General features: G+C 40.8%; 6 protein-coding genes across 10 annotated transcripts in view; 3 read left to right on the top strand and 3 right to left on the bottom strand.

Moving 5' to 3' along the window:
* Window positions 1–2,830, top strand: part of LOC134190308 (uncharacterized) — a 9,493-nt gene extending 6,663 nt beyond the window's left edge. The window contains exons 8-9 of the mRNA XM_062658761.1: window positions 913–1,216; window positions 2,272–2,830. Of these exons, the coding sequence (XP_062514745.1) occupies window positions 913–1,216; window positions 2,272–2,742 (775 nt within the window). The 3' untranslated portion in view covers window positions 2,743–2,830. The remainder of the gene's footprint in view (window positions 1–912; window positions 1,217–2,271) is intronic.
* Window positions 2,831–5,261: 2,431 nt separating this feature from the next.
* On the top strand, window positions 5,262–10,845 carry LOC134190047 (uncharacterized). 3 transcript variants are annotated; one of them, XM_062658460.1, is made up of 13 exons: window positions 5,262–5,713; window positions 6,997–7,044; window positions 7,126–7,233; window positions 7,295–7,426; window positions 7,494–7,628; window positions 7,703–7,831; window positions 7,900–8,046; window positions 9,057–9,188; window positions 9,304–9,432; window positions 9,488–9,831; window positions 10,164–10,295; window positions 10,365–10,511; window positions 10,588–10,845. In XM_062658460.1, exons 1-10 carry the CDS (start codon window positions 5,266–5,268, stop codon window positions 9,676–9,678), a joined length of 1,599 nt encoding a protein of 532 aa, XP_062514444.1. In that variant the 5' UTR covers window positions 5,262–5,265; the 3' UTR covers window positions 9,679–9,831; window positions 10,164–10,295; window positions 10,365–10,511; window positions 10,588–10,845. The 3 variants fall into 3 exon arrangements, with proteins under 3 accessions (XP_062514444.1, XP_062514445.1, XP_062514446.1); XM_062658462.1 differs by lacking the exon at window positions 5,262–5,713 and adding an exon at window positions 6,665–6,930; XM_062658461.1 differs by lacking the exon at window positions 9,304–9,432.
* Window positions 10,846–11,377: 532 nt separating this feature from the next.
* Window positions 11,378–13,105, bottom strand: LOC134190048 (uncharacterized). The gene is made up of 3 exons (XM_062658463.1): window positions 12,991–13,105; window positions 12,594–12,715; window positions 11,378–12,525 (listed from the first exon to the last, which is right to left on the bottom strand). Exons 1-3 carry the CDS (start codon window positions 13,027–13,029, stop codon window positions 11,394–11,396), a joined length of 1,293 nt encoding a protein of 430 aa, XP_062514447.1. The 5' UTR covers window positions 13,030–13,105; the 3' UTR covers window positions 11,378–11,393.
* Window positions 13,106–13,140: 35 nt separating this feature from the next.
* On the bottom strand, window positions 13,141–14,923 carry LOC134190082 (tumor necrosis factor receptor superfamily member EDAR-like). Its single transcript, XM_062658499.1, has 3 exons — window positions 14,815–14,923; window positions 14,335–14,489; window positions 13,141–14,269 (listed from the first exon to the last, which is right to left on the bottom strand). Exons 1-3 carry the CDS (start codon window positions 14,836–14,838, stop codon window positions 13,357–13,359), a joined length of 1,092 nt encoding a protein of 363 aa, XP_062514483.1. The 5' UTR covers window positions 14,839–14,923; the 3' UTR covers window positions 13,141–13,356.
* A 1,012-nt stretch (window positions 14,924–15,935) lies between these two features.
* LOC134189607 (hemicentin-1-like) lies at window positions 15,936–20,918 on the bottom strand. Of its 3 annotated transcripts, none has more exons than XM_062657931.1 (8): window positions 20,839–20,918; window positions 20,685–20,779; window positions 17,254–17,734; window positions 17,138–17,188; window positions 16,987–17,046; window positions 16,653–16,922; window positions 16,552–16,581; window positions 15,936–16,476 (listed from the first exon to the last, which is right to left on the bottom strand). In XM_062657931.1, exons 2-8 carry the CDS (start codon window positions 20,733–20,735, stop codon window positions 16,088–16,090), a joined length of 1,332 nt encoding a protein of 443 aa, XP_062513915.1. In that variant the 5' UTR covers window positions 20,736–20,779; window positions 20,839–20,918; the 3' UTR covers window positions 15,936–16,087. The 3 variants fall into 3 exon arrangements, with proteins under 3 accessions (XP_062513915.1, XP_062513916.1, XP_062513914.1); XM_062657932.1 differs by having other exon boundaries at window positions 20,835–20,869; XM_062657930.1 differs by lacking the exons at window positions 20,685–20,779; window positions 20,839–20,918 and having other exon boundaries at window positions 17,254–18,717.
* An 824-nt stretch (window positions 20,919–21,742) lies between these two features.
* Window positions 21,743–24,713, top strand: LOC134189757 (uncharacterized). Its single transcript, XM_062658128.1, has 5 exons — window positions 21,743–21,820; window positions 22,048–22,744; window positions 22,804–22,989; window positions 23,867–24,052; window positions 24,123–24,713. Exons 1-5 carry the CDS (start codon window positions 21,749–21,751, stop codon window positions 24,488–24,490), a joined length of 1,509 nt encoding a protein of 502 aa, XP_062514112.1. The 5' UTR covers window positions 21,743–21,748; the 3' UTR covers window positions 24,491–24,713.
* The last annotated feature ends 287 nt before the right edge of the window (window positions 24,714–25,000 follow it).

Below are 25,000 nucleotides of genomic sequence, written 5' to 3'. Positions count from 1 at the left end.
AATTTGCCAAATTTTCAGACGAGTTCGAAAATGAGCACTCAGACTTGACAAATTGATTAATAAATTAATAAATCTACGGTTGGCATGTAGGTTTGTGATTTGTGGCTAAGTTGTCTTTTAATATATGTACTTCATGACATTATAGTGGAATGAATTATACTATGGTACTCACTTGATTATTACCCACCCCAATGTTTGGCCAGAGTCAAAAGTCAAATATGTGATGAGGGCTTACTCAAACATTGACATACATGCAGTTGTTAATTGGCAGAAGTGACTGATTAACTTCAACAGCATACTGGCCACCGCCACTACCTAAAATATAGAAATATAATCTTGTATGTGGTATCTGAGTCATCAAACCTTCAATACGTGGTCAACAAGCATACACACAAGTTGAAGGATATTAGCATTTTTGGTGCAAATCTAGCAAATAGTCACTGTGGAAAGCACCAATTAGCACTAATTAAAGGACTAGGAGGTGTGAAAATTTTAGAGCTTTGGACAAAGTTGAGGGTGGGGGCTTACTTGAGCACTGGGGTAATAATCAAGCAAGTATAGTATATTGATATTGATGGTTAGGATAGCCTCTTTGACAGGCCCTCTTAACACATGCATGCTAGACTAGAGTGGTACGGAGCCCGCACGTGAAGAGGGCTTGTTAAAATTGGGCAGATAATTGGGAACGGAAGCACTGTGGATAAACAGTCACGTCACGTGTTCAACAGGGCGACTAAAGCCGCCGGCATGTCTCCCACTACGAATGAATGGAGGAGTCATTGCGCAACAAGTGTTGTCCTCTTTGCATGCACGCTTTGCCCCACTTGAGCCTCTAACCTGTCAGCATTACAAGGGCCTGTGAAAGAAGTTAGTGGTTAGGACTGACTGTCGTTTACTTTTGTATTATTGCAGTGCTGCTGGGCCTGTACATCAAGTGCTGTTGAAAAGATATCACAAGTCTTTACCATTTATTGAATTGCTTGGCTTTTTGGGTCAGTTCTTTCGTCGTCTTCTTAACTTCAAAGGCTCGATTCACGACAGTATGGAGCAGGTTCAGACTCTTGCAGAGAGATGTGTGTTTTGGCAGCAAGACGAGGTAGAGGCTATAAGTAGAATGGACATGGCTGCTGCATTTGAGAGCAATGTCGTGTCATTTGATGATCGGTGGCAACAATATCTGGTTGAACCTCTGTGTAAAGAACTGCAGTTTTTACAGGTGGAACTGTTTGTTATGTGGTAATGTTGATTGTGTACTTAGTTATATTTTTATTTGTTTGTTTGTCTCGGTCTGTTTGTCTGTCAGTGTTGGTTTGTCTGTCAGTCTGTCTGTCTGTCAAAGTCAAGTCCATTAGTTAATGGCTTTTTTGTTTGCAAGGACTGATTTGTATTTTAAAAATCCTAGCATATGTACAAGTAGTATCTGTATGAGAATACATTATCTGTCTGCCTGTCTGTCTGTCTGCCTGTCTGCCTGTCTGCCTGCCTGTCTGTCTACCTGTCTCTGTCTGTCTGTCTACCTGTCTCTGTCTGTCTGTATATTTGTCTGTCTGTCTCTGTCTGTCTGTCAAATAACATTCATTTCAAACATTCATCTATAATACATTGCTAACAAGGTAACTATGTAAAGTTCACAACTACGAGAGTTTACTAGGACTAGATTTTAAAAACAAACGTCTAACACTTAGGACAATGCAGTCTGTCTGTCTGTCTGTTTGTTTGTCTGTCTGTCTGTTTGTCTATCTGTCTGTCCATCTGTCTGTCTGTTTGTCTATCTGTCTGTCCGTCTGTCTGTCAGACACAAAGGCACAAAGACAGAGAATTTTTTGCAGCATTTGTCACAACAGTCAGCAAATCCAGAAGCCAATTTTAATGCTTCCTTGTTCATATCGTATTGGATACAAGATTTTCTACAATTCTGCAAAGATACAATGCCAAAGTTATCCTTAGAAAACTTTCAAAACTGTCACCTAATCATGGTGATTTAGATAGATTATTTGATTTTGACATTCAAAGTCAAGTCCATTAGTTAATGACTTTGTTGTTTGCAAGGACTGATTTGTGTTTAGAAATCCTAGCATACGTACTAGTAGAATCTGTATGAGAATAAATTATCTGTCTGTCTGTCTCTGTTTGTGTGTCTATGTGTTTGTCTCTGTATGTATATATGTATGTATGTAGGTATATATGTGTCTTAAATGGCTAAATATCAAAAGCATGAATGTATTTCATCTACATTGTCAAACAGTTTTTCATTTTGAGTGTTTTGATCAGACAATGGCTGGTGAGGAATTACAGAGGCGAGCAACAGCCAACAATCAAACGAAGCATAAGACCATACAATGGGGTTTACCAAAGGGAAACTTCAGACACAGAAAACTGTCAGGTGGCCTTTACATTGAGTCACCATTGCTTTGTGCTTTGAGGGAATTGAAAGAGGAGACGGGCCTTGACGTAGGCATCGAACAGCTTTTCAATGCCCCGAGTGTGATTATTCACAAGCCGAGTGTCGATGGAAGACCATTCATCCATCAGGCTGTTGAAATGTATTGTTTGTGTGTGTTGCCTCACGTAGATGGCTGTCATGAACCTCCAGCAGCGAAAGGTGGGCATCACGAGGAATGCTGCTGGTTGCAAATTGATGAGGCGAGACGAGTTTGTGCTGCTTATGACAGAGTTGCGGCTACACAGGAATGTAGGCAACTTCTAGCTGAGTTGCCACAATTGGGTGGTTTTACTAGCTGATATTTGTATGGAGATGGTTTGGATGTAACGGTTTTAGAGTTGTACATGTTTTGGTTTGTGTGTTAAGATTGTGTATTTATTAACTATATACACATGTGTACCATGTCGGCTGTTTGCTAGCTTGAGTTAGGATGTCTGCTGTTTATTTGAATCTCTAAGGTGTGTGTGTGTGTGTGTGTGTGTGTGTGTGTGTGTGTGTGTGTGTGTGTGTGTGTGTCTGTCTGTCTGTCTGTCTGTCTGTCAATTTCATTTATTAAAACACAAACTCTACGTTACATTTCTAACACTAAATACAAGAAATCTTCTGAGTTCAGCTTTAGTTTAATGCAAACTACTTTGGTAGTCTCTATTGTGTGTGTGTGTGTCTGTCTGTCTGTCTGTCTGTCTGTCTGTCTGTCTGTCTGTCTGTCTGTCTGTCTGTCTGTCTGTTTGTTTGATAGAGGTGCAACGCGGTTGAGATCTCTGCAAGGACGACTGGCTGCATGGTGCATGACTGGATGTCATCCCCACTTCTGCTAAGCACGCTTTAATTAAAAACAAATGAATTTCTTTAGCGTCTTACCTGAGGTTGGTAGTAGCTCTACCTTTCGCCAATTGGATTAAAAGTGTGATTGTGGTCATGATTTGGATGAATACGGATACCATTGTTTAATTAACCTGTAAATATGGGGGTGGACCTGTGGGGTCTTACTACTCAGTCTTAGATGGGTGGAGTGAGTGCCTGTCTGACCTTCACCTTCCCCATCAAACAAACCAAGACATCAATACATCAATACTGAAGACCGTCCAGACATTACCATGTTTGATCAAAATACTGGACAGAATTTGGATATTGATGTTTCATTTGCTCATCCATGGAGTCAGGACATTATTAAGTGGGCTAGCAGGGAAAATGGTCATGCTGCTGCAACAAGAGAAGAAAAGAAAATGAAAATATTCAGAAGAGCTTGTTCCAGGTCGGAGGGTACTTGTCAAGATGTATTCCTCTTGTTATAGAACATTTTTGGGAGGTGGAGCACAAATTAAGGCAGAGAATTTTTTGCATCATTTCTCACAACAGTCAGTAAACCCAGAAACCAATTTTAATGCCTGAAAAAGATTTTCTACAATTCTACAAAGATGCAGTGCCAAAGAGTCCTCACAAAACTGTCTCCTAGTCATGGTGATTTAGATAGATTATTTGACTTTGACATTCAAGGTCAAGTCAATCTATGACTTTGTTGTTTGCAAGGACCAAAATAGGTAGTCTAAGTGTTTTCTTTATTAAAATGAAAGGCAACAACATCTTCAAGAGAATAAAATATCTGTTTCTCTGTCTTTCTCTGTTTATCTGTCATTATTCTATATATTATTATCATCAGTATGATATAGTATTATTATATATACTAGAACATAAAAATTTTTCTTTGAAAAAAGAAATAGATGTAGGGATTGTATAAAAAGTAATAGAAACAAGATTTAGATAATATGAACCAAATCCAGACATCATTAGTGAATTCTTCCAACACACTAAAGGTAAAATGTATGGAATGTGTGTTGGAAGGATTCACTAATGAAGTCTGGTTTTGGTTCATATTATCTAAATTTTGTTTCTATTACTTTTTATACAATCCCTACATCTATTTCTTTTTTCAGAGAAAAATTATGTTTTAGTTTGGTAAGTTTTTAGGAGTGCGAAAGCACAACCCACTCCATTAATTAATTAAATAGCCTAACAAAAATACACATTTCCTAAATCATACTTGGTATACATCATAACATGTGTAGTCACCTAGATCTCGAGCATGTGGATCCTAGGTTTAGAGTGTACTTGCAAAATATGCGAAGAGCTTTGCAGTGTTTGCTACGTATAGGATTGAATCAGACGTTACATTTAGTTGCAATAGTACCACAAGCAAATGAAGCTGTGCTCTACTCGCTTCGGAGCTAGGAGCATATGGGCATGTATAGTTGTGGTGTGTGGTGTGTGTGTGTGTGTGTGTGTGTGTGTGTGTGTGTGTGTGTGTGTGTGTGTGTGTGTGTGTGTGTGTGTGTGTGTGTGTGTGTGTTGTGTGTGTGTGTGTTGTGTGTGTGTGTGTGTGTGTGTGTTGTGTGTGTGTGTGTGTGTGTGTGTGTGTGTGTGTGTGTGTGTGTGTGTTGTGTGTGTGTTGTGTGTGTGTGTGTGTTGTGTGTGTGTGTGCGTGCGTGCGTGTGTGTGTGTGTGTGTGTGTGTGTGTGTGTGTGTTGTGTGTGTGTGTGTGTGTGTGTGTGTGTGTGTGTGTGTGTGTGTGTGTGTGTGTGTGTGTGTGTGTGTGTGTGTGTGTGTGTGTGTGTGTGTGTGTGTGTGTGTGTGTGTGTGTGTGTGTGTGTGTGTGTGTGTGTGTGTGTGTGTGTGTGTGTGTGTGTGTGTGTGTGTGTGTGCGCGCGCGCAAGATTTCCGTGTTCTAGTTTCAACACGTCACATGTCCACACAGTATGACACGTGACAACAACCAAACTCATTGCCAGACGGAACTCAGTCGCTTTCATGGGCGGGCCGCTTCAATGGCCGAGGACGCCATCGCCGTCGCACGTCCAGATTGGGATGTTTTCCTCTTGCATCGACGAGACGAGCGCTCTGCAGCAGTCACTGCCATATACCGGGCGTTTCGAAAACTGAACATAAAAACGTTCTGGGAGTACGAATGTGTCGACTGGGGACAGTCTCCGCTTTCTGCTATTGATGCCGGTCTGCATGCTTGCCGCGTTGTAATCGCTCTTGTCAGTCGCGACTTCTTTGCTTGCGAGAAATCGATCAGACTGCTTGATGTCGCACTGGAGCTCACTGATTGCGACAGGAGACGGAAATTGCTTTTGGTGTCTCTGGATATCGATGTGCCTTCTGATGTGCTCGTGCGCAGAACGCCGAGATTGCCTTGGACTGGATGTCTCAGATTTTCCTATCCGTCAGATTGCAATGAAGTTGCGAGACACGTGCAGACAGTCTTGAAAGGTAAGCTGGTATTGAAAGTTACACTGCATGTTGACATGATGCTTTACTTGTGCAATTCGCAGTTGCACATGCAGTGCAATTGGTCCGCATTACAAGAGTTATAGGCTATTTCCATACGGAGGTGTAGTAGAGGGCGTTTCAGACTGTGCTTCTGCTAGGTGGACAGTTTTGGAAAGAGGACTAACACGTTCTACAGTATCTCTAATCGATATTGATGACCTATGTATGAGATGCTTTAAACATAAGTTAGAATGAGCCATATTTTATAGAGAAGTAAGATAAATATGAAGAATTAATAGTATTTATATAATTAATATATATTATAATTAAATATGTTACTGCTCCTAATGTTTTTCTTTTTCGAGTCTAATTTTTTGAGACTCCAAAAATAATTTAGAATTATAGTAATTAAATCAAAAATGACTAATATTGCACATCAAGACCTCGAAAAAATTAGGATTTGTAAAGAATTATAATACTACGACAAAAGTTTTCTACTACAGTTGACTTTCCACAGAAGCAGTATATCACACGGGGATGTGGTATTAAATGGCAATTTGGTTTGAAACCGGAATCTGTAGTTGAGAAGAGAAGTCACTCGCTTTTTTGCCGAGCTGGCATCTTGAGCTGCACACTTCCGTCTATTGGCCATTTTTGACAATGTTTTATGTGCACACGCAGCATTCAAAAGCCCGGACAACTGACAAATTTTTAGACCAAAATATTATTTTTTCTGTTTTATAATGTTTGAAGGCAATTTATTTTGAAAAGATTGTTACTCAAAAAACATTAGGAATGGTAGGGTATAAGGAAAACAAATTAAGATAGAAACTGACTGTTCTTGAAATAGACAGCTATTACTTAATTCATCTGCTCATTAGTTTATTGGGCCGCACCGAAAAAATTGTCTAATTGGGTAACTTGCACTGGAAAACGACGGGCAGGCGGAGTTTTTATTTTAATTTTTGTAATGATGATCTAACTTAGTGTCTTGTTTGGAGGAAGTGTGTGGTCGCAGTTTGCACACTGGGTACATCGTCCACTTGATCACCGAATCCAACTTTCTGCAATACCTCATGAAGACTATGTACAGTTGCCAGACGCACGAAGAATTTTGCCATTTCTCAAAACAAATGCGCCCTCGAACACGGATATGCCCAGGCCAACAGAAAACATATTTAAATATAAAAACTCAGCGGCTCTCCAAACACGGGCAGGCGGGTTACTCCAATCAGACAATTTTGTCGGTGCGGCCTAATTGGAAAATTGCATGATGTATATAGGTCTGGTGCAAGACACGTCACCTGAGAACAATTTGGTACAAAATAGAGGTGAGGCTCAGATGCGCGCAGTGACAGTTATTTGTTATCTTCAACATGTGGGGATTTCAATTATTTGATCTTTTTCTGCAGCTTTGGTGCCAGACATTGGCGCATTGTTTCAACTACTCAGAGACGAAGGCGACAATGTTATTCTTGTCAAGGACACTCTTTTGCTGATCAGTGAACGAGCCTTGACAGGTGTCTGCACTTGTGTTGGAATGTACGACATAGTTATAATCTCTTTGTTCTTGTTCTGCAGTGGACGATAGAAAATTTGTTTTATCTGTAAAGGGATTTGAACCAGTTGTCGCTATGTTATCAAAATACTCTAACGACAGCATAATCTTTCAGCATGGTTTGGCCGTTATTGCTAGGATGTGTTATGGAAGCGGTATGTGTTTACGACAGTTCAGTTACGCGATGTGATAGCAACAACTCAGAGTCATTCCTATATTCAGTTCCTAACAAATGTCATGCGAAGGAATGCTGTGCTATGACTCAAGTAGTGCAAGCACTTCGTAAATTTGAAAACTTTCGCGATGTGCTGCAAGAGGCATTGGCATGTGTAAAAAATATGTGCTTAGAGTACGAAGGTTCGACTCGTATTCTTTGAGAACTACATGCTAAAATTGTAAAGATAATGTCTTTTTCATATTGGTATATGTAGAAAACAGGAAAGAATTTGTTGAGAATAATGGCGTTGTGTTGATCGTTCGGGTGATGAGGAAACACAAAGACGACTTAGTGCTACAGAGATGGACGTGTGCTGCTCTCTGTGCATCTTTTTCTTATTCTGGTAATCGTAATTAATGGAGTGTTGGATTTTAATCTTTGTTTTTTGTAATATGTTGGTTGTTTGATTAGCGTTCGCTGTTGATCAGTTTGTTGGTCATGATGGGTTGGCACTGTTGCGTCGAGCATTACAGTTTGTCATTCCAGGGACGCACAGCGATCGAGACGAGATTATTCAGAAATGGGCATGCCATGCTGTCGCTCAACTTGCAAATATAGGTTGGTTAGTTGAAGTTGTTTAGTTTGGTTAACATTATGTATATGTTAGCTTGTCTATTTTTCTATTTACTACCCTTTTTTTTGGCCTATTTATTGGTCTGGCTGTTTACTTGCCTGGCTGTCTGTACATTTGTTTGTATGTGTGCATGTTTGTTTGTTTGTTTGTCTGTCTGTCTGTCTGCATGTTTGTCTGTTTGTCTGTCTGTCTGTCTGCATGTTTGTTTGTCTGTTTGTTTATCAGTCTGTCTATTTGTCTGTCTCTCTGTCTATCTGTCTGTTGGTCTGTCTGTCTGTCTGTCTGTCTGTCTGTCTGTCTGTCTGTCTGTCTGTCTGTCTGTCTGTCTGTCTGTCTGTCTCAATACATATATTTTTCATTTAATCAAACGTTTACATCATGAGCAACCTAACACAACAAGACCATTGCGGTCTTGAAGCATACAAAATTATACTGTGCAAACTACATTTCGACATTCTAATCTTGCTACGCTAATGAGTTTGTCTGAGACGACTTTTGCATTGCAACGCTGTAGAGTCACTGAAATAATTGATTGACACTTGGTCTTGAAGTCGGTCTCATTTCGTCTTCCTTCATCATTATTTGCACTTTTTGCCAGCTTGTTCAAATATCTAACTGTTTGTTTGCCCCAACCGCCAAAATGTTTGAAAACAAGTCTCTGTCTGTCTGTCTGTCTGTCTGTCAATACATATATTTCAAACATTGAACTATTATACACCATCTAGGCAAAGCAACTAAATACTACCCAAGCCAATAGGGCTTGGTTCTACCTACAACTATTTATGTTTATGTGGCTGTCTCTTGAAACAATCTTCTTTATTTTTCTGTCAATCACTCTAGCATTTGATCGTTGTATGTCTGTCTTGTGTTTGTTTGTGTATCCGTATCTGTTTGTCTGTCTGTTTGTTTATCTGTTTATTTGTTTGTTGGTTTGCTTGACTGTCTGACTGTTTCATTTCTGGTTTTGATACTTGTCCCTGTGCTTTGAATCTAGTAAGGGTGGACTTGCTCGAATTAGGAGTTTTGCAGCAATGTGAAATAACTAGACAACAATTTCCACAACAGAGTCCTGCTTATGAAGCGGCGTCACATGCTATTCATTGTCTCTTACATCCAGACGAAACAGGTGACTTTTGTATGAAATACATTGGTAGTATTCATGGGCACACAATGATGCTGCCATTTTATGATAAACAACTTGGTCGAATGCTTACAACATTCTGCATCTTGTTGATACGCAGGTGCTATGATACATCCTAGTTTGAAAGCATCATCTCTAGACATTTACTTTATTCTTAATGAGATACGGGGATCACCACACTGTGCTCCTGTTTTAGCATATGGCTTTACATTCATGTTTCACAATTCTGGTATTGTTGTTCACTAAAGTAGTGCTTTTCAGTGTGAATAAGTTCTTCCTTTTAGTATCTAGTCGGAGAGACTTTTTGCGCGAGGGCGGCATGCAGATGGTCGTGCAAGTGATGAATGATTGTCGACATGGCAATGATGAAGAAATTCAACGATTGGCTTGTCAAGCCATTAGGGAGTATTGTTGTGAATCGGGTAATCTGTATGGTATGGGATGTCATGTTATTGTACAATGGCTGTGTGTATAGATGAAGCAAGGCATAAGGCGTGTGAGTCAGGAGCCATTGTAGCAGTGGTTTGTGCTCTGCGTCGGTTTCTGACGAAATCCGGCAGTCTGCCAGTTACGTCAGAGATTGTGTGCGTAGCTTGTGAAGCACTTGCCGAGATATTTACAAATACAGGTAAGAATACTGTAGTGCTAAACTGGTAATTGTGCTGAGAAAATTTGAAAAAAGGCATGTGCAAATGCCATATGGATGGCAGAGAGAGACAGAAGCATGACAGATGAACGTTAGACAATGAGATTGACCAAGTTTCAGTTTTTGCTACGACAAATTGGCAGATCATATGGCTATTCGGACAAACAGACAAGGGTGTATGGTAGACAGAGACTGTTGTGATACACTTAGACATTTAAAGCAGACGAAAGAAAGTAGACATCCATGTCTTATTGGTAGTCAGTTTATTGTGTAACCTGCTGGTGAAACTTTATATCTTGTACTGTTGTTTTGAGGTGAGAGCTATGATATTGCTGCTAAATGTGGTGCTCCAGCTGCTATTGTTCAATCGATGCAGTGCTTCAAGGACTCGCATTTAATTCTTCGAGCTGGATCGGCAGCTTTGTGTGCATTGTGCGAGGGTGTTGGTAAGCCATTCACAGACATGTAAGCGTGCACAATTAGTTTACTAATATAATTTAATTGATTGATTGAAGTAGGAAGACCTGATCATAATGGACTATTTAAGGATGACAGTGTCATTGCAGAGTGCTTGCTTCATGCTCTTCGTACACAATCGGGTGATGAAGCAATTGTCTGGTTTGTCTGTCGTGCTATCAAGGCGTTGACATTGTGTGCTATTGGTACTCTCATGCTGTATTATACAGGCTTGCTTTCGTTGCTGATCGTGAGTAATACGAAACTGTTTCTTTGGCCTAGGTAACTCTCAAGGTCTTTTGAAAGAAATGGGTACAGTTTGTTGTCTTCAAAATGTTGCTCAGTTGTATGACAAGTTTGAGCGGCCGGCCTCTCGTGCTGTTAGAGATGCTTTACATTGCTTGGTGACTGCAGGTAACGCAGGAGATAAATTATGACAGAACAAACTAAGAAGTGAACAATGAGAACCAACTTTGCAGAGCCGGGGAGGTACAGTGATGAATTCCCTTCATGCTTGCACATGGGTCTGTTTCTCCATGGCTGCTATTGACAGATTTCTTGATGTTGTGATCGAATTTGAGCTCGACGTAAGTTTAAAGAGTGCGAAGCATCATGACTAACTTACTGTGACGCATTTAGATAGCTTTGAAGGCTTACTTAACCAAACAAATAGTGTGCTACAACATAATTCAAGAAGATACATTGCAATAGGTTATATATACAATACAGTTGGCATTTAACTTATATCTTCCTCAAGAATCTAGAAAACCCCAGTGAATTCTATTGTAAACTGTGTCTTGAAATGACTTTGTACTTTTGTAACTTTTTCTGATTTTTTATTTGCCTTAACTTAATAGAGGCGTACAAGAGTACACAAGTCTAGTAATGTTATGTACCACACCACACATAATATGTGTTTCTATCTAAAACTTTAATGATGGCTGACTAATGAGAAAGCGAAAGTAACTTAGGAGGCTAATAAAAAGAATGCTTGAGATGCAAGAGCTAGCAAACCATACTATATGTAGAATAATATGGTATGTCAACAAGTTGTTTTTAAGTGATGTGCTTTAACAAAAAAGCGCCATTTATTGATCAGGTAATAAATGGGTAGCGGAACCACTTGGAGACTCAGTTGGAGTGCTTGGTATTGGTGATTCAGAGGTAGTTGCAGCAATCCTACTTGATGTTAGTGTTAGGGTGTCTGCAACTGTCTCAAGATCTGTTTCAGTTGTTGGGACAACCAAAATGAGATTATCCTCTAACAACCACATTTTCAACATATCGTCAAAATCCAGTCTTTCTTGGTCAACAAACATCTTGTGCACATCACCAACTGTTAGCTGTGGTCTTTTTGTTTTCAGTAACTCAAATAAATGGTCAGTGAAAGCAGGGATGTTTGGTGAACTACAGTACAATTGCAACTGATTCTTCTCTTCTGGGGAAAATGTTGCCAGGTAGAGATAATTGACTCTTCGAAGACCACTTTGCATAAATTCAGTGCACAAATTGCGTTTGGTTTTGTGAGGGAGATTTTGAAGGGGAAAGGTTGGACCAACTGTGTTGTCAGTATTATGATTTCTCTCTGTACAATCAGTTGGAGAATCTCCTAATGTCTGCAACGAAACACGCTGCCTGCATACGCGTTTGTTGTACCACACAATCAAGACTCCAACTATAAGTATAAAGGCAGCACCAAAAACTGAGACTGCAACTGGAACCACACTGTTTAGTGATGTCGAATGTTTAGGAGGTTTGGATATCACAAGAATCTGACCAGGATGTGGAGATGGTGAAGGCGTGTATGGTTGAGGATTGAATGGATTGTAGGAAAATTGATACTTGTGAGGTATACCATTCTTTTGGCAGTCTCCCATTTTCACCGCACCTTCTGTCTCTTTGGAACAGTAAAGGCAGGATTCTGATGCTGCATCATAGTATTTCCCGAGTGGACAGTCTGGATCCGAACTACATTGTATGTTGTGAGTGATATTGCAAGGAGAAGAGACGGATGCATATGTTGTGCACTGAGTGCATGGAAAACACGACCACCGGTTGTTGCTATCAGAGTAGGTCTGGCCATGGATGCATTTCTCACATGTGATGTCCTTAGTACCGTCACATAATGCAACGGCTCCATATCCCATAGCACAATTTCGACATGGCCGACATAGCTGCGATCCTCCCTCAGAGAACTCTGTCCAAGGACACTCAACACAACTAGTCAAACATGCAAACGACTTTAGAACATAGTTGTTATAAGTCCGCGATTTTATTCAATGTATTACGTTTGAGAAGTGTTGGTACACCTTGGCTCATTGCCGGGTGGACATTGAATCGTGCACACAGTTCTATTTTCATCACTCGTCGCTCTCCAAGACTTTGTTTTTACTAAGCCCAATATGTAAGCCTAAAAAGATAGCACATTGATTTTATTATTGTGTACAAGTTGCGGTTAATTAAGTATGAATAATTAATACTGGGCTTGGCCGCGTCGCCCCATGCATGGGGTTGTGGTGCTTGCGCACTGTAGGTTACTATAAATGCTTTGAGCGATCTCACTACTAGAAGGTTATAGTAGTCAAAAGGCGTGGTCCTAGTGTTCTCTACGGTCATGTGAATGCATGTCTGTCCTAGATTGTCATTGGTCATGCAGTAGTGAGTGTTTGTTATGATGTTTCTTACCGTCATGAGTATGACGATTGTTGGCTTGTATTTGATCATGTCGAGTGGCCCTGTTTGTTTGTTGCTCCCCAACTGCAAGTTCCTTGTACACTCTACTCAGTGAAATTGGAAATAAGAATCACGTGATGTGCATTCCATTGTAGTTACAAAGTGAAATTATTTATTTGTATTAAGAAACAACCAGAATCTTTAAAAAAGATTAGAGTAAAAACAGCAGTATGGAAAAATTTAGTAAGAAACTCTGAAGTTGTGCAATTTACTGTACACCTGCCAGACTGTGTAAAGTATATGTATCTCGTACGGCTGTTTTAAATAGCTTCAGTAGAAGTATCCATAGCAAACAAGCCACCACATTTCATTTTATAATTATGTCGATCTTTGACTTGGTGGACTTCCTGGAAGAAGTAAGTCGTCTTCATTTGACGACGTTGAGTTGGCCCTTGGTAGTGATGGATCATCTTCCTCAGTGAAGTCTTCTTCGTTAATTTGGACATCCAGGCCTTCTTCTTTACCCCAGTCTTTGAGTTTTGTGATGAGATCTGGCCTTCTACGCTTAGCCAATAAACTGCATAGATCGGATAGTGTTGTGGCCAGTTCCTGTCTCTCAACAACCTCAAAGAATTTTGTAGCAAACTGAATAATCTGAGACTGTTGACAATACAGGAAGAGCTCAGACATCTCTGAGTCTGAGAACCCAAATTCAAGTTCAAATGTTTTGTAATAGACCTTGCTGCCGTGCTCCATAAATGCCATGGACAATTTCTTTTTTAGAGTCATGGGCAGCTCTTTGACAAGACTCGCATATGTGAGGATTTTTCCCAGTTCACTCTGAGGCAGTGACCGAGGTTGCCTTGATCGTCTTAGTTTGTACAAGAAAATTACAGCCACAAATATTAAAATGACGACCACAGGTGTCACTACAGCAGCAGCAATAATGACATTAACGTGTACTTTAGTCGAATGTCCAGTTTCCATGCATGTTTCCGAATCTCTATGCCAATATTTGCCTCGTGGACAAATATTACTACACTGAATATCATGGTAGATGGTACATGACTTTAGAACTGTGGTAGTACACTCACTGCATTGATTGCAAGAATTCGTATCATTAGAATCAGAATATGTCTTGCCATTTGTACAAGGACGACATTTGGTGTCATTTGTATTCCAAAGTGGACACCAATTTGTTGCACCCTGACCTGGTGGGCATGTGGAGCACTCACGACAGGCTTCAAAACTGCCTGGTGAAAACTCACCCAATTGACACTTAGAGCAACCACTAACATAACAAGAAATTTAAAATGTGTCACTAAAATTTCAATTTGTTACTCAAAACTCGTTTACCTGCTTGCTTGGCTTTCTCCCGGGCGCTTGTTTTTGCAGTCAGGCTGTGAACCAGGTGGACACGGGCCACAACGAGATCTAATTGATTTACTAATATGACTTGGTATTGCATCCTGGCAGTTGGTAGGTAGAACATCTAGAAGAAGAATTATTGCCTGTGAACAAAAATACACAAATCAAGAACAAACAAAATTTTCTAATTTATTATTAGAATGTCTAAATTTTAATGATTAAAATCGCACAACCAAATTGTGAGATAGTGGTGGGTGTGGCCGTGGTAGGAGGTAGGTGTGTCCTTCCAGGACGCTTAAACCTAAATTTTAGACCAACTCAGCTAGCTGACATCAGATTCATTCGAAACGATTACTAAATGCTTAGATTTTTTCGTATGGCCTATATCAACTGCGTATGAGCAACTTCCTTCACTAGGGAGGACATCGCTCGCACACGCGCGCACACACGCACACATGTATCACTTACAATGGCTTGCATAGTTGGCTGCATGGTCGGGACTGTTGCAAGAGTAGGGATCAATCAGCAATCGTGACACGATCAGGTGAATGGGTAATCCAGAAGAGACACGTTGGGTAATCTACCGTGATGATGCAAGACTGCATGGTCCCCACGCATACGTACTTCTTTTGCTCGGTTCCCGTATAGCTCTCGATCAAGCCATTCGCATTAGACCGTTTTCCGCTTACCAGGGTAATCCAAAAGTCGTCACTGAAAACGTAACTCACCATTTATACTACGTCGATATGTAGGATATGCAGTAAAAGTGATGCGTTAGAATTATGTGTTTATCATACATACACAGCGGTGTATGTTTATTGTCTATGTGTACTGTCTTGATAATTAATAATTAGTAGGTGCCGAACATCCTTCCAGCCAACTTGCTTTAGTATACTGACATCAAATGCGATAGTGAGGAGGAGAGTCCGAGACCCCAAAGTGTATAGCTACTACTACATTAATATTTGAGTTCACTAACAGGGTTGCATTCTGAAAGTTGCCACTGTTTTGGTTGCACATAGACATGCCTTGCATTGGTACTGTACTGTACTGCACTGTACTGTACTGTACTGTAGTGTACTGTCCTGTCCTGTCCTGTCCTGTCCTGTACTGTACCTGTACTGTACTGTACCTTGTAGGGTGCTGTATATGGTAAGGTATACTATACCATATGGTATACCCTATGGCACTGCATGTACTGTACTGTATTGTATTGTGTTGTACTGTATTGTACTGTGTTGTACTTTACTGTGCCATGCAGTACTTACACGTTCAAAAGCAACAGTTGTGGACTGTCCTGGACTAGATTCTGGGTTTAGCTGTGTTGGATCAACTCTTCACATACCTGCAGGGCAGCAGTTTTTGTTACCAAAGTCACACAAATTGCAAAATTGAGATGAGCACAAGATGTAAGAAAACCTGTGACTTTGGAGCATTACCAATATCAGTTGAAGTTGCTTTATCGATGACTACCAATAAAGCACAGGGACAGACGTTCCAGATTGATCTAGAAGACGGGTATATATACCTACAACTATTTTTGGTGAGCTTTTATTGTACAGTCGGCTGTATATGTGGCAGTCCGAAACTTGCTGTCAGTGCAAACCACAATAATGTATTGGAAAAATAATATCAACATTATCCACTAGTATATATAATTTGCAAAAACCTTTGCGTAACTATGACTCTACACTTACATCTAACATTGATATGATCATGAGTTGAGGACTACCTGAGAGTTTTACTTCTCTACAGTGGGATCGAGATCTTCATTACTCATTTCTTCATCACCGCTTTCTTTACCAGACAGCCGGCTGATAGTGCTACGAGTGTAGCCGTACTCCTCCATTTGTCTAGCAAACGCCATTCGTTTCTCCTCCTGGTAAGCTTTCAGATACGAATCGCCATACTGACTCGTATGCAATGCCATTCTCTCTCTGTATTCTCGTATCGATTCGTCTTCTTCCACCACAGGACCGATCCTCACATTCCCTCCTGGATATTTACTTTCTAGTTCAAATTGTATATCGTCATTGAAGTAGACACTGGCATCGGCAGTTGCAGTGCCTATGTCTTGAGGATTTGATACCATTAACTGACTGTTTATAGTTTTCTTCGCAAAAGGAATATCTACAACACATAAATTCAATGAACCAAACATACATAATGTTTGGATATCAGCCATTAGTAACTATAACACAGTACCTTCATTGCTGTTTGCTTCATCAAAAGTACCTACATGTAGCATAACAACTAGTTAACGACACACAGCATGACACCATGCTGTAACCAACCCGGTATCGTACCTCTTACAGCAATCGTAGAACGAGTGATTGCCTGACCATATTTATTCGTTGCAATACATAGATATTGTCCCCCCAGTTCGGGTGTCATACTACTTATAGTCAACTTTGTTCCCTCAATACAAATAGCATGGTTCTGCATCGATCTCAACTCCTTGCCGTCTTTCCTCCATTCAATGACAAGCGGTTGAGAGCCCTCGACTTCACATCTAAGCGTAATCGCTTTGCCAGTCATGGCATGGCCACTTTGAAGAGCCTCGGTAAACCAAGGAGCTAAAGTAGACCAATTTACATTGACATGCTACCAGCAGACCACAGAATAAGAAACGAGATTGACCTTGATTTGCACTGGAATTGTGTTGTTGTGATGGTTGATTGGTTTCGTCATCTAACTGATCTGTACAACAATTGATACATATTGTATGTACAAGACTTAAAGTTTACGAAGACTGAAACTTGAACATGCAAGACAAAGTCACACAACACACCTTCGGTGAGAGGAATCATCTCATCCCGTACTGCATTGGCCTGTCGTTCTCCTTCATCATTTCAGATACATATACAAATATTTACAAGTTTATGACACATGGCAGGACATACTCACTTGCTCTTATCGACTTTCGTAAAAACCAGACAACAACTACAGTGATCACTGCCAATGCTGGACAAACTACTGCTACCGCAGTCGTCCAAGTGGAACTACTCTGACGACCAAAGTCACCACCAGCAAACCTGTCTCCATTATTACCTGTCTTGTCAACTGCAGAATTGCTAGTTAGATAAGAATCAGCAACAACAGTACGTGTCGACATTGTTGCTTGTCTTATATTTCGGTTCTTTCTACTTGATATTAAAATTGATATTAAATTCACTTCACTGCTTTTGCTATGATTCCACCAATGAGGGGAGGCTTGATTTGCTTTGCAAACGGAACACTGGATACACCAAAGCATAAGGAACTTGACTCGAACAGCTTTTTCCTTCAAGCACAGCTTGCAGTGAAAACGTGGTTGTCCTGAGCATTCCTGAACTAACAGGCACTCTCGTGTACAACCAATACTTATTCTTCGTCTGGCAGCAAGAAGCTGAACAACAAAAGCCAAAGTGAACAGACTGAACAACAACGTAAAGCTAGCGATTGATAGCAGCCTAATGGAAAGCCATTTCAGGATAAACATTTTGCCAAACAGTCAAATTACAAAATCTCCAATCAAATTTTATCCTCAGATAATGAGACTATGGCAGATTGATTAATACACACTAGCCACTGTGCCACCATATACAAATCAGTATGTACTAAGGCTGGTTCATAATATCGTTGCTGAGTCCAGCGGTGCATGCTGCCACCACCTTGTAGTGTAGTCTTGCGTAGCTAGCCAGATCCCTTTCCGCCGTGTCCAGAAGTATGACGTGGCGGAAAGAGGTCTGGCTACGCGAGACTACTTGTAGTGTTCACAATATTCAACATGCCACCTAAGTTCGAGCACCCGTTTATGTATAGACAACAGTTCCCTTTGCTGTTGCTGCTTTGGTGTCATAGACGTATGATGCCAGTTGATGCATGCAAGCAACAAGATATTGTCGATTAGCTGCTTCTCTTGTATTGTCAGAAGGTGGATGTGTTACCTCTGATTGGATGAAACTGATCATGTGTTTTAGTAAGTTGTTGCTGAGCTACTTCTGCCGCCGGCCGCCCACCGCTAAAATAGAATTCAATTCTATCCTCGCCCTCAAACTTCCAAAGAATTCATTGAACAAGTCACTTGTATGATAATTAATGCCTGTGCATCATTTCAAGGCAAAAACAAGCCAGAGACGATCAAACTTTATGGGGCAAGATAACCCAGACAAGTCACGTGACATATCTCATTCATCATACAGTGTATGCATAATGCTAATACTTGAGACAGACAAAAACAGGATCAGAAAATGTCAGGTCTCTTCCAGAAGAGCAGAAGAAACAAAAAGGAAATGTATCACAAGTTTAGCAAACAGGACAAGAGATCACATTTCTACCTATAGATTATTATTATTATATTATAACCTGACATCGCACTCATTAAAATTAATGGTGCAAAAAACAGAAACAAACAAGCAAACAAATAAACAAACAAACAAGTCATATAACTACTGTGGCATTAATCTACTGAAAACAAGTCTTCTAGTACTGATTTACTACTTTTAGCTGGTTCAAACAACCAATGGTATGCCAAGCTTGCAGCCTCGCGCCTAGACTCAGATAAATCAACGTTCTTACAAATGTCATGAGCAATTGACTGTCTCGACAGTACCCTGGTGTGGCTTTAGCAGTAATGCAATTCCCATTCCCAGCATAAAGTAAAAAGGACGACTGCTGAGAATTATACATACGAGACGAAATGTACGCGATAACACTGTTCTTAGACTGAATTAGAGAAGACAAAAACTGTAGCTTTCATTTCCTCAGCATCTCGGGCAAAGGCAAAAGACCAGTGGAATAGATCATTGTATCGACATGACATCCTCTTCTTCTGACATTGCAAATTTTCCTTATAGCATCATTCCACGCTACACGTACTTTATGTAGTTGACTATCACTGAAACACCACAACTGACACCCATAAAATACAGCTGAAAATGCTTGTAATAAACAGTATAACACAATCTGAGCGGCTCCTTTAAATTGATGGTAAAAGGAGTTGAAGGATAAGAAAAACCTCTTCATTTCAAAGTCAATTGACAATGACTCTTCAGGGGCAGATTCAGGATTTTTGGATGTGGTTCCATGACGTCACAAAGGTTAAGGATCAGCCACGCCTTCATATATAAATGAGCAATTTAATCATCTATAGCATAGAACGGAAGTACGCATTAATTAATGAATCTACAGTACCAGACAATTTGAATTGATTTTGCAAGCCTACATGTCTTTTGCTAGGCAGGCAATGTTACCGCTCTTTCTTTTCTTTCGAAAAAAGTTTCTATAGATCGACATGGATGGTTTCATGAAATTGTGATGTTGTGATCATCAAATATATTTTTATGAGATGAAAAATAACTACTTGGAAACATTATCATTGCAAGGAAGTAACGAAGTGATGGTGTTCAAGCTGGGCCAAAAGCCACAGTTTGATTTCAACTAACCCTTTCAGCCTTTACGTCCCGGAATATGTGAGGGCACGGCTCACACAGAGCCCAATCCGCCACACCTTTTTCCTGGCTGCAAGCATGAAATGCCTTGATTTTACAGAAAGAAGCCTTCGCAACGTATTTTGAATCTCTTGGCAACTTGAAGTCAGAAAGGAGTAGCTTCTTTCAAGCGACAACTTTCTAGGGCAGCTAAACAAAGATGTCAATTGACAATGTGAAGCCGTTTAGCACGCTCTTCCATGTGCTGAATTGGTGCATTGTGTCCGATGTTTGTGCCTAGTAGGCTACAAAGAGAGTAGGAGTACCGTATGACTCACTCGTACTGTCCAACTGCTGGTACATGGTCGTCCAACTGCTGGTATGCGTCATCCCCCTTGATGACGTCACATAAATCTTAGGGGGTTCCACAGAACCCGGAATCCCCTCTAGATCCGCCAGTGTTCTTTCATATCAGCGCACATAATATGCCCCAAGATGTTTCCTATTATAGTTCAACAAAACAAATAGTTATACCATATGGTAAGGTAGCCTAGGTGTAGAGATTTTAGAGTTAGTTCAGGAGGCCATGCAAACACCTATTCATTATACACATGTAGACAATATGCAGTAAAGTAGGAAAAACTACTGGAAGGATCCACATGCAACGTCACTCATCAACAATTACATCCGCAATTAGGTCATAGTTACTCAGTGAAAGTAGATATTATTAGGATCTATGGCGTTCACACGTTCACACTCAAACGCCGAATTACCCACCAGCAACTCGAGTTTATCACTTTAGCTACTAGTCACTTGTACACTGTACTGTGATACTGAAACGAAATTGGCCAACTGCCAAACAAAGGAGAATCGCCCGCTCATCTCAAACAGTCACCATTCGTGCAAAATTGGTGCGAGAGTTGCTACCTGCATATCGACGAATACGAGCAGCAGACACAATTCGAAAGTAATCCACATAATTGGACGAACTTGGACATAGCCCAGGAGTCAAACACAAAGGCCTAGACAATATACGATGAGGTAGGAAGTAAAACTACTCTATCAAAAGACTCTTACTTACTAATCTCACGAGAGCGGAAAAAATTCTTCAGTTGCAGCAGCCAACTTAGCAAACACCTACACAGTGATCGAGTCATGGGACTATGGAAATGTGTTACGTCATGAACTTCTAGCAACGGTTGCTAGGTCGTCACGTTTAGTGGCAAATACGCATTCTGATCTCGTGTGAGTGGCAAGATCCGGTTTCGTTCTGGCTGTTGGTTTTGTTCTGTTTTTTTTTGGTGCGTACGACAGACACAAAACAGAGCACAGGTATAGCAAAACGCTTAGATCAGCTGACGGCCTAGCATGCGCGCAGTAACACCCAGTTATATCTTGATATCGCCCAACACTGAATTACCTATTAGTACACCCAACAACACAGCAGCTCTTGACCATCTCTAGCAGACAACAGACCGGGACTGCGCATTAGCCGCGTCCCCAGACTCACGTGAGCCTGGCAGTGTCCGGTTCCCGTATGACACTTTCAGGCTGAAAGTGTCATACGGGAACCGGACACTGCCAGGCTCACGTGAGTCTGGAGAAGAGGCTACTGCGCGAAAGATGAGAAGGCGTGACTGACAACTTGCCGGATCACGTGGCCTAGTGACGTCATGTGCACAACCTCTAGAACACACAACTTCGCGTCTACTACTGTGTCTAGTCGCTAGAGGAAGACTAGCTTTTGAATTGGTTGAAAGGGTTTTCCTGTATATCTGTCTATTTATCTATCTATCTATGCCAGTCATAAAGCTAAAACTTTAACTAGAGAGCTACTGGAACCTAGAAACTAGATTACACATGTAGGTACAAAGTACCATATCTAGAACGACCTCACGTATGTACAGTAACCTCTAAATATGATACACTTGAGTAGATACAATCATTCAGAAGCACAACGTAGCATGCGCATGCGTAATCAGCATCCGGCAATGCTCTTAGGTCTGTTGAAGTATCGCTTCTTTCTACTTCTGCTCTGCCCGTTGTGGACGACTTGTCGTAAGGTAAACAGTCCCAAGAACGCCGTGTTGGCACGCTAGGGTCTGGGGTACGCACACTTTCGTTCCCCACGTTAAATACGGAAGAAAGGGATTCCAATTATTGAATAAATTATTTTAGGGATTTTTACGAATGCGTGGTATCTTTTACTCACTAAGTTGTTGACTTCATATGGCATGTGGCAATTTATCCGACCATCATCACCTAGAGAACAACATTCTTTCTGTTTCAGTGCCGCTCTGCTTCCTGTTTGGTTTCAAGAGAGGCTTTTCCGTGTCCAGAAGGCTCGTACAGAGACATCAAATCGTCTCAATGCAGAGAGTGCTCGAGATGTCTAGGTCTGAACAATTTTTGCTACACGAGAATCTGCAATGGAACGGTTGACGCCAAGTGTGATTGCTGCCCTGGCTATTACTCGACTCTTGTTTCCAGAGAGAATGACATGTGTGTACAGATGAAATCAGGACAGAGATATCCGAAATATCATCGAGATGGAGTTTGTGTTGATGTCACAGAATGCGATCCGGATCCTAGGAAGCCTGCTGCGACGACTCTGACACCATCGACTCTAACACCATCGACGCATCCACATTCACAGTCACATTTGAGTTCGATGACGTCAGAGTCGTCTAGTTTGAGCTCAACACCATGGAATCCTACGACTGCTTCTACACGATCGAAAAAGAGTTTGTATACTGAATCTTTAAACGTTAAGAGCAGTCGAGGAGTTGCAACACAGTCTTTCTTGTCTGCGAAAGTCATCACAGACTTGGAATCAACAGTCTTTTCTAGGGTAGCAAATAGTGAACAAACTGCTTCGGCCAGTCCTTCTGAAGGCATCCAACAGAAAGCAACTACTCTGCCTAACAGTGCAACTCGAGGCTCTACTGTTGAGTCTGCAGACAGTAATGCTAACCAAAGTGCAAAGAGTACTATAAGATATACAATGTATTTGAATGATATTTGACTTAATGGTGACTATTTGTAGAAGACAATGGTACACTACTGTATGTCGGCTGTGGTGCAGTGGGATTTGCTGTCATCTTTGTTATCGTCGTCGTCACGATTATAGTGATTATCAGAATAAGAAATCGCCGGCATCCTAGACTCGATACTCAACCCATATGTGGAGACGGTGAAAGCGAAGTTCAAATTGATGGTCAAACATCTGAAGGTAAGTATATAGGGAGGAGTGTTCGTTTGTCGTTGAGACTCTACGTGTTACTGTATGAAACAAGCAGGCTCTTACAGTATGACTTATATCAGTGTCATTAAGCATCGAAGTTGTTGAACGAAACCAGCCATTTTAGTCCATGTTAACAGTGTAATAGATGCAGTGTTTCCACATTGGAATGTGTTTGAAAACGATGAAATGTAATCTAATACTAAATATACTGTCATTGTATACAGAATGCATGCACACTTACCATACTGCAGTGCACGAGCTTGGAGCCGCACCTGTAGCAAATAATGTTAATTGTTAATTAACATTACATTTGTGATAAAACTGTACTTGTCGTCTGGTTAAATAATAGAAAGGCTTTCTACTATTTAATGATGGCAAGTAAAGTCAAAGCAGTCGAATGATTTGCCAAAATGGAAAGAGTCAGCATATGATTATTCTGTTGTAAGCAGGGCTGTAGCACTTTTTAAAAAGTTTTTTAAACTGGAAATTTTCTGGCAGCCTAGCTGTCGCAGTCTGACTTTCCGAGAAATTGTCTGGGACACGTAAACAACATGTTGTCCATGTGGTCAATCATGTTTGCTAGACGGTGCTAGATTTCTGCGATGCAATTGTTAACAACACCCACACTGATCATGCCTTCTAGCTGGCTGGTTTAGCCGTAGCATTTAGGATTTGCTTCCGCCAGGCCTAGTAGGCACTTGGATTGAGTCTTGTAGATCTGCATGCTTATATGTATGCCTACTGAATGGATTGTTTGTCTGTCATTAACTTGAAAGCAGATGATGGGACAACAGATCTAGAGCAACTTAGAGCATGTGACACGTGTGAGCAGAAGTATTAATTAATGTGTTTTGTGTATTGGTAGGTAAAGAGAATGATGTGAGTGCTGGAGGCCATGCACACATTGAAGATCGCTCCAACGTTCTTGGTCATCATAATAACACATCTGACCCAGTAGAGCTCGGAGGGATGTCAGCGAGCAGTTTCCCACCACAGGATGTTGAAACTAGTTCACCAGGAAATTTACCTCCAACTACTTCAGATGCAGCAGGTAACATACGATAACTTTAATACATAGACTGTATCCTGTGTCGGTCACTCACTATACTTGCCATATTTAGGTGTCATTCAATATGTGCAACATTTGCCGGCAATAGTAAAAAAGAAGATTGGTGTAGCGATCAGCATCAGTCAACAGAATGGTTGCTACTTTTCTATTCTTGGAGAAATGTTAGGCCTAACGAAAGAAGACATTGGGGAACTTACCGTGTACGTTCAAAACAAAGGTCCAGTAGGTGAGCCGTTCTTTCGTTTTCTTGCAAGTCGTAATCCTGAGCTGACGGTTGACAACTTTTGTCAAATCGTGGAAAATCTGGGGCGTCTTGATTTGTCTCAAGACATAGGAGTATGGATAAGAGATTACAGAAATCTAGCCATTGTAGGCTGTTCACATGATCCTGGCGGCATCGTTCAGTCCTCAACGAATTGAGAACAAGAAAAGTGGCTGGTATTGATTATAGTTTAGTTAACATTTTATATGTGAGTCTAGACTCGGGTGGAAGCAAAATGCTGGGTCCCTCGCAATAGTAGTGCTGTTTAGTTAATTAATGCTTTTTGCATGCTTTGTATTGACTGTTTATGAGACAATGCATGCTGGTTTTCAGCAGTAGTTGTAATTTAAGGATTTCATATTATACTGTTTATTGCAATATGATATTGTCTTTCTGGGTGTAGTTGTTTGTCAAGTATGGTACTGTTTGTGGATCACGGATTATCGGGTTGTTAGTTGTCTGTACACAGTGTGTGTGTGTGTGTGTGTGTGTGTGTGTGTGTGTGTGTGTGTGTGTGTGTGTGTGTGTGTGTGTGTGTGTGTGTGTGTGTGTGTGTGTGTGTGTGTGTGTGTGTGTGTGTGTGTGTGTGTGTGTGTGTGTGTGTGTGTGTGTGTGTGTGTGTGTGTGTGTGTGTGTGTGTGTGTGTGTGTGTGTGTGTGTGTGTGTGT

Source organism: Corticium candelabrum, chromosome 14 (genome assembly GCF_963422355.1).
Source record: "Corticium candelabrum chromosome 14, ooCorCand1.1, whole genome shotgun sequence".
Taxonomy (NCBI): Eukaryota; Metazoa; Porifera; class Homoscleromorpha; order Homosclerophorida; family Plakinidae; genus Corticium; species Corticium candelabrum.
Note: the sequence above shows the minus strand (reverse complement) of the source record. Positions and strands in the feature narration are given on the sequence as shown.

What these genes read in the sequence shown, in the direction of transcription:
- LOC134190047 (XM_062658460.1), top strand. Translation starts at nt 5,266, where the DNA reads ATGGCCGAGGACGCCATCGCCGTCGCACGTCCAGATTGGGATGTTTTC. An exon ending in TATGTGCTTAGAGTACGAAG is followed by an intron (nt 7,629 to 7,702) that starts GTTCGACTCGTA and finishes TGGTATATGTAG; the next exon opens with AAAACAGGAAAGAATTTGTT. An exon ending in CTTACATCCAGACGAAACAG is followed by an intron (nt 9,189 to 9,303) that starts GTGACTTTTGTA and finishes GTTGATACGCAG; the next exon opens with GTGCTATGATACATCCTAGT.
- LOC134190048 (XM_062658463.1), bottom strand. Translation starts at nt 13,029, where the DNA reads ATGATCAAATACAAGCCAACAATCGTCATACTCATGACG. An exon ending in CAATCGTCATACTCATGACG is followed by an intron (nt 12,716 to 12,990) that starts GTAAGAAACATC and finishes CTATCTTTTTAG; the next exon opens with GCTTACATATTGGGCTTAGT. An exon ending in TGTACCAACACTTCTCAAAC is followed by an intron (nt 12,526 to 12,593) that starts GTAATACATTGA and finishes ATGTTTGACTAG; the next exon opens with TTGTGTTGAGTGTCCTTGGA.
- LOC134190082 (XM_062658499.1), bottom strand. Translation starts at nt 14,838, where the DNA reads ATGCAGCCAACTATGCAAGCCATT. An exon ending in AGCCAACTATGCAAGCCATT is followed by an intron (nt 14,490 to 14,814) that starts GTAAGTGATACA and finishes TTTTGTTCACAG; the next exon opens with GCAATAATTCTTCTTCTAGA. An exon ending in GGAGAAAGCCAAGCAAGCAG is followed by an intron (nt 14,270 to 14,334) that starts GTAAACGAGTTT and finishes TTGTTATGTTAG; the next exon opens with TGGTTGCTCTAAGTGTCAAT.
- LOC134189607 (XM_062657930.1), bottom strand. Translation starts at nt 17,827, where the DNA reads ATGTTTATCCTGAAATGGCTTTCCATTAGGCTGCTATCAATCGCTAGC. An exon ending in ACGAAAGTCGATAAGAGCAA is followed by an intron (nt 17,189 to 17,253) that starts GTGAGTATGTCC and finishes GAAATGATGAAG; the next exon opens with GAGAACGACAGGCCAATGCA. An exon ending in TGAAGCAAACAGCAATGAAG is followed by an intron (nt 16,477 to 16,551) that starts GTACTGTGTTAT and finishes TATGTGTTGTAG; the next exon opens with ATATTCCTTTTGCGAAGAAA.
- LOC134189757 (XM_062658128.1), top strand. Translation starts at nt 21,749, where the DNA reads ATGCTCTTAGGTCTGTTGAAGTATCGCTTCTTTCTACTTCTGCTCTGC. An exon ending in TGTGGACGACTTGTCGTAAG is followed by an intron (nt 21,821 to 22,047) that starts GTAAACAGTCCC and finishes TTTCTGTTTCAG; the next exon opens with TGCCGCTCTGCTTCCTGTTT. An exon ending in AACTACTTCAGATGCAGCAG is followed by an intron (nt 24,053 to 24,122) that starts GTAACATACGAT and finishes TGCCATATTTAG; the next exon opens with GTGTCATTCAATATGTGCAA.